At 38.9% G+C, this 7,491-nt stretch overlaps 1 protein-coding gene across 4 annotated transcripts in view; it reads right to left on the reverse strand.

The window, feature by feature from the left end:
- myo1b (myosin IB) overlaps positions 1–7,491 on the reverse strand; it is a 274,322-nt gene that overhangs the window by 95,675 nt on the left and 171,156 nt on the right. For all 4 annotated transcript variants that reach the window (XM_072261652.1, XM_072261653.1, XM_072261655.1 and 1 more), the window contains 2 exons: positions 6,398–6,496; positions 4,639–4,742 (listed from right to left, as the gene is read on the reverse strand). In XM_072261652.1, the coding sequence (XP_072117753.1) occupies positions 4,639–4,742; positions 6,398–6,496 (203 nt within the window). The remainder of the gene's footprint in view (positions 1–4,638; positions 4,743–6,397; positions 6,497–7,491) is intronic.

Below are 7,491 nucleotides of genomic sequence, written 5' to 3' on the forward strand. Positions count from 1 at the left end.
TCACTTATTGTGAGGAATGGAGTTATCAACAGCATTTTCCTGTACTGTATTCAACACAAATATTTATATTATAAGCAATTTTTTTATATGATCACAAGTAATATGATTACAAACCATTCTGTGATAGGAAGGAAAAGAACAAAATTAAAGAAAGATTGGAAAGCAAAATAGTAGAGACGGTTTAAGAAAAATTTATTACTCTTCCTATCCAATTTTCAAAATTCAATGCAAAAGCTGTAGCTGTGCTTGTGCTGAGAGCACACTATCAGCATGCTTCCTGAACAATGAAGAAAGCAGTGCAGCTGGTAATAGTGATCGTTGTACCTGCAGTTCAGATTAGACATGAAGCAACAAAAGGGATCAATTAAATAAAATCTCATTAATAGATGTGGGGTAATTGCAGCAAATTAAAGAATAATCTGGCCAAAGTAGGTAAGTGTCAAAGACTGCTGTGTATAAAATGTAATCGACGTCCTTTAAAGAGGAGATAGCACGTGTACATCCACACCTCAGATAAACAATTGGCAACCAAAAGCCAGGTTCACTTGGATGACAAAAGATCACTGTGTGGGATGAAGCAGTAAAAGCAACTGAGTATAAAATGTCCAGGGCAAAACTAAATAGGAATGGTAAAACAATACATCCCACAATAAGGAAGATAAATGCCTTCTAAAGGCTTACAAATGATAAATGGATTTTCACAGAAGTGTTAGGCTGAACATGGACCCAAGTGGACTTCCATTTTTTTTTTTATTTATTCACTTATGGGGCATAGATATCACTGGAAATGCCGACATTTGTTAGCCATTATTCATTGACTCAGAAATGAGGCACTTAAGATTCAACCATACTGGTGGATCTGGAGTCACACACAGGCTAGATTGGGTAGGTACACAGATGGACATAACTGAACCAGATGGCTTTTTGCTACAAACCATTATCACTACTGAGACTAGCTTTTCTTTTAGATAATTATTTGAATTTATGGTGGGATAAACCTTTCATGGTGGGATTCAAGTTCTTGCCTTGGGATCAGCAGTCCTGAACTATGGCTGCAATAACTTAATTACTACTAGGAGTACATTAGATATTGGATGAGATACAAATAGAAACAGAAAGAAGATTAAAATCAATAATCATACAATCCAAATGTGAAACATCGCATGTCACTGAAGGAATATTAGAATCAGAGAGAAGTTGCCCCAATCTTTCAAGATTCCCCTGCTTTAGGGATCAAAGCAGTGGATGATTGGCAATATCATATCTTGTTTCAAAATGTTAAGGCTAAATTTGCCAGATACTGAATAATCATACAAATATTTGAAGTGAGGGTTCTATTGGACAGAATAATTCACGAAAATCTTAAAACACTATTAAGCAGTAATGGCCAAATATATGAGAACCAACCAGAATGTGATGAGCACAAATTACATGTCTAACAAATTAAGTTTTATTGAAAGGGTGATTGAGGGGAGTGTAGTTTATCTTTAAAAACAGCTTAGAATGCAAGCAAGTTTAAGGTCATTGAATAAAAGAGAAAAGAGTAATGAATGCAAAACCAGACAAGGGATATAAAATTTGTGCTAAACCAAAACACAAAGATTCAAGAAAATACCAGCATGTGCTAGTGCCTATTCAAAGAAATAACCTAATAAAGTATTTGGGATCCTGGACTTTTATAAGTGGAGGCTTGGGATCTCACATGCTTTATTAAGTTCTTCAGAGATGGAAGAGATGAGCTGAAACAGATACTTCATTGTAGAATCCTTGTCAATTTTGTGCAAGCACCTGTATTAGCAGAGAAGTTATGGGGTGGGTCTGGAGTTGAAGGAGGGTTACATCAGGAAGATTAAATGAAGAGAAGCAATTTGAAAGGAATCTCAAAGCTTTGGACATCAGGGAATAGAGCATCAGTGGTGAAACACATGATCAACGTTGGATGCCCAAGCACAGATTGTGTAGACATCAAGAGCAAGTGATAAGTTGGGAGTTAAAACCAGGTAAGATAAGATCAGCTTTATTTGTCACATATACATTAAAACACTGACTGAAACATACAGTGATATGTGTCATTTGCATCAAAGGAAATCAGCAAGTTTTGTAATGGGGTCACAAATCATTAAACCTAACCCTAACCATACGTCTTTGGAATGTAGGAGGAAACCCAGTCATGGGAAGAACATACAAACCCCTTTCAGGCAGTGGCAAGAATTGAACCCCAACTGGTAATTATTGGTGCTGTAAAGCAGTTGTGCTAACTGCTACTCTGCCATACCATTTCTCCCCCTCCACTACCATGTGAGCTTTGAGAATTACTCAAAGGAGAATCTACAGTATGATGATAGACAACTTGGACTCCAAGGGAACAGATCAAATAAAATCCCAACATCCCTTCATTAGTGCTGAAGTAGATCTCAACTCTATGATGTTACTGAGCAGGCCCAATAGCCACTACATAGAGCTGAGTGAGACACTCCCACTCTTGAAGGAAGGATCCACAACCCATCAGAACGTCTCCATTTACTGACATCAGGCCGTACCAGTTACGCAGCTGAAAATTTTCCTGTCGTTTTCTGGGATGTTTGTAGGAGGTCTGTGCTGGTGGGCAGTGCAGTGGCTGGATGCAGGGCAGAAGGCAATGAGCAACGTGGGAGCAAGCTTGGAAAGTTGGGAGTAGGCGCTACCTCACCTTGGCATTGAGCAGGTGGCAATTGAATGGAAGGGGAAGGGGAAACATTGGGATAGGCAGGTGTAGGGAGTGAAAAGGGAAAGGAAGCACCAAGAAGCAGGGGGAGACACAGCTGAGCATAAGGGGAGGGGTCTGAAAAGTGGGGGTGGGCAGGTTGGGGTTGAAGTTACATGAAGGGGGTAAAGAATTAAGGAAGCAATTAAGTGAGGGAGGGAGAAAGACTGAGGGAGGGGTAGTGATGCAGAGATGAAATCAGGGTACAGAAAGGTCATGGGCATGGCCATCTGTGTGTGTGTGTATCTGTGCCTGTTTGTGCAATAAGTCTGTGAGGCAGAGCCGGATCTACAGCTCTCTTGAACTTCATTGCCACAAACCTAAGGCCTCATTGCATTAATTACATGAGGTAGCTAGAGTGCAACAGCTACTCCAATGTTAAAGGCTGTCAGGTAACAGCATCATGCACCCCTGAGTTCTGGAGTTGGAAAAGGTCATCCTCATCCCCGAAGGACTGCCTAAGAAAACTGAAAGAAGAAGAAGGGCGGCCTCCAATAAAGATGAACTTGGAGAAAATTGGAAGCAGCACAACAGGCTGCATAGACTTGCTAGACCAGATGATCTGTAGTGGTACTCTATGGTCATTACTTGTACTTCAACAGTTAAGCCACAAGTAACTTTACTCCAACTTGTTTTCCTTTACACTCAGGACTAATTGCAAGTGTTGACAGATGGATTGAACTGACTATTGCCATTAAGATTTCAGCTGTGTATACTGGGAAAATGATGCGGTCTTGTGTAAAACAATATTGACGGTAGCTTCTGTGCTCCAGAGATTTAGAAGCTAACTTTACAAAACTGAAAACTAACATGACTGGAATAAATAAGTCTCCTTCATATGATGACCTAAAACTTGTTTTCAGCATCACAGTGTATTTTCTCTCACAGTCTTAAAATATGTCTTCCTCTGCAAAAACAGAGCAAGTCTAAACCAGTTCTATTTGTTTACATTTTCCAATGGTGCGTAATCACACACTTGTACATTAATTCAAATGGAATAGACACATGTTCACCACAAACACTCAACCTAAGAATTTAATTGGTTCATTATTTACGTTGGTACTATAGTATACGGGGACAATTATAATGCAGAGTTAGAAAGCACCTGCGTAAATTGACAGGGATTATTTAAATTTGAGGCACCTGACTACAGGTGAAGACCATTCATATATTCTAGGTTTGAGTTAATTGTGCAACCCTAATTGCACAGAATTCTTCCCACCAGTCCAAATGTTTCTGCCCACTCAGGATTACCTCATCCTGTTTAATTAGAAACCTTACGTCCGGGTATAGAAAGTAACTGGAATTCACTTTACTGTAAATGCATTTAATTTGCTGTGCTTGTGTAGGAAGTCTAGAGTTGTTCAGTGCCATCAACAGATGGAAAAAGTGTTTTGCCCACTACCTTTGCCATGATCTTGTTCAGATTTTACATCAGTTGTAGATTTTCTTTCATATTCTGTGAACTCAAAAAAACTGTATTGTTGAAGGGGGGGGGAGGAAGAGAGAGATTGGGTGACTGAATGGGAGAGAATGCAGTATCATCTCAGTAGGATTTTATAAAATCAAGTTAAATTTTAAAACTGTTTGGCTTTGTGGGTTGTAAACGGAAAGAAGATATCTGAGGAAGCAAAAGAAGAAAAGTTAAGAAAACAGAAAGAAGTTGGTAGAAACTGGCCATATTCATTGACTACTGTTTATAATCACATAGGAGATTATATCATGCACTCTGGTGAATATCATCAAAATATATTTAAAAATAAATGGTCATCTGAACCCTTCAGTGAGAATGCAGGATTGTACTAAACATTATCCAATTAAATCATTATATAAAAAAGTCATAATACTTCAACCAAAGAAAATCATGGGATTTAAAGTTAATATTAGCATCTTACTTTTACTGTTCTGAAGTTGGCAGCATCATCTAACCCATTCACTTCTGCCGAGTCCAGGCCCAGATAATTGTAATGGTTGAAATCCCTCTCCAGCTTCAATTGCCCTGCAAGTGAAAAGTTAACATTATTAAAGTTTCTGTGTTTCACAACATGCCTTTTATTGAACAGCCTTTAAGAGTTGTGTGGTCATTGCACAGACAATACCAGCAGATGACAGTATCATAATCTTTGGAACTCTGCAATTGCTTATTTGGGGTAATGGTCAATAATCTCTCATGTAATGTCTGGTAACCCAGTGAATTCACTCAGTAAAATAGTACAGTAAGCTGGAACTTTAATGCTGTGCAATCTTTGATGAATAAATGTGTACCTTCTGACATCATATCCGCTTCACATTGGACAAGATTCATATTCATACCTGAAACTGCATTGTTCCATAAATGACCCTGTTCTCAGCTGGACAGGACTTTTTCCTGAAACCTTCCAATTCTAACCTTAGCCCAAGGGAACAAACAACACATTGGTGCCCATTCAGTGTTCAATCTCTCCGACACAGTGGTGTCAAGAAAGCAACCTCTCCCTCACTGTCGCAAAAACAAAGGAGCTGGTTGTGGATTACAGGAGGAATGGAGATGGACTAACCCCTACTGACATCAATGGATCTGGGGTTGAGAGGGTAAACAGCTTCCAGTTCCTCGGCATCCACATCGCCGAGGACCTCATGTGGTCTGTACACACCAGCTAAGTGGTGAAAAAGGCACAAAAGCACCTCTTTCACCTCAGACGATTGAGGAAGTTTGGTATGGGCCCTCAAATCCTAAGAACTTTCTACAGGGGCACAATTGAGAGCATTCTGACTGGCTGCATCACTGCCTGCTATGGGAACTGTACCTCCCTTAATTGCAGGATTCTGCAGAGAGTGGTGCATAGAGCCAAGCGTATCTGTAGTTGTGAACTTCCCGTGATTCAGTACATTTACAAGGACAGGTGTGTAAAAAGGGCCCGTAGGATCATTGGGGATCCAAGCCATCCCAACCACAATCTATTCCAACTGCTACCATCTGGGAAATGGTACCGCAGCATAAAAGCCAGATCCGACAGGCTCCGGGACAGCTTCTTCCACCAGGCCATCAGACTGATGAACTCACGCTGACTTGTGTGTACTCTATATTTCACTGACTGTTCTATTTATAAATTATTATAAATTACTATGATTGCACATTGCACAGTTAGATGGAGACGTAACGTAAATATTTTTACTCCTCGTGTATGTGAAGGATGTAAGAAATAAAGTCAATTCAATTCAATTCAATCAATTCAATCCAGACTTTTTACTTATTCGCAACCTCTCCAGTGGCAGGCTGTTAGACACAATATAGTTTTTCAGAAATCATGACAACATCAGTGAAAACACTGGTTTGTAAATTGGCCAGTTTTTCAAAGACTTCATATTGTTCTTCTCATGGATTTAAACACAGTATATTCATACTGACTGTGCCTGCAAGAAAAGGTATTGTTTGCAAATTAATTGAATTTGCATCAAATTTATTGATGCAAATTAGAAACAGTAAATGATTTTATCATTGACCACTTGGAAATCACCAACTTCTGCCACCTCAAAAATCTATAACCATAGATATCTTTGCTAAGAATGCTACATAAATTCAAACAATTGTTATCAATAGAATAATCTAGTTCTTGGTTATTCACGTGATTGGGTATACATGCTGATTATAATGCACAGATGCATTGTACTTACTCAGCAAATCCTCAGAGCTCCCTGACAACAGCTGGTAAAAGATGTGGAAATTCCGTTCACCACCAGGTTGCTTGACAACACGTGACTTCTCCAGGAGATCTTTTAAAGGGAAAGAGTTTTTTTTTTAAAGTTAATAAAATAGCAGAAAACATTGAAAGTACTTTTGGATCATTTATCTCGCATCTTTACGAAATGCAGTGGTAACAATTTTCCAGTGATACATATCATGGGATTTTTTCATGTTTTCCACTGTACATGTTGCTATGAGATATGAAGAATTAAAAGAAATATTATTTTGGATTTAGGCATTCCTGACTTACTATGGGTTCAGATTATGCATTTGTGCTCCTGTTGACTGTCAGGAAGAGATGAATGAAGGGAAATATTTGCTAAAATAAACTTTCTAAAATGGATATGTATTGAAGTATCTTTTGTATAACGAGTAAGGGTCAAAAATCCTGATTATTATGACTCCATTCTACCACTGCCAATTGTACCCATTCCAGAAAGCAAGTTCTATGTTAAGTAACATAATGTTTCAGTGCTTCTAATCCTGAATTGTGTCTGTTTTCTTTTCCACTGGACATCTCTGTTATACCCTTTCTCTCTATCCCTCCCATACACCCATCCCTATTTGTGGAGGAAGCCTAAATAAGCCTGTCCCCTGCAACTGCAAAGACATCTAGTCAGGTACCCAGTGCTGATATCCACTTACCCTACTATCGAGCTGAGAAATCTATTTGTACATCACATTACGTAAAGCTCAAAGAACATAGATGGAATACCCTTGCTATCTTGCGAGATTCAAGTGCTGTTGTTATCAGGATTTGGAATATTGTGAGTAGTTATGGGCATCTTATCTAAGAAAGGATGTGCTGGCATTGGAGAGGGTCTATGGGATGTTTACAAGAATAATCCAGAGAATAAAAGAATTAACATATGCAGAGTATTTGATAGCTGTACTTGTGTATGATTGCTGGAGTTTAGAAGAATGATGGGGAATCTCATTGAAGCCTACCAAATATTGAAAGGCCTAGATAGAGTGAATGTTAAGCAGTCCAATAATAAGAGAAAATAGGTCCAGAGGGCATGGC

This window comes from Mobula birostris, chromosome 6 (assembly GCF_030028105.1).
Source record: "Mobula birostris isolate sMobBir1 chromosome 6, sMobBir1.hap1, whole genome shotgun sequence".
NCBI classification, from domain to species: domain Eukaryota; kingdom Metazoa; phylum Chordata; class Chondrichthyes; order Myliobatiformes; family Myliobatidae; genus Mobula; species Mobula birostris.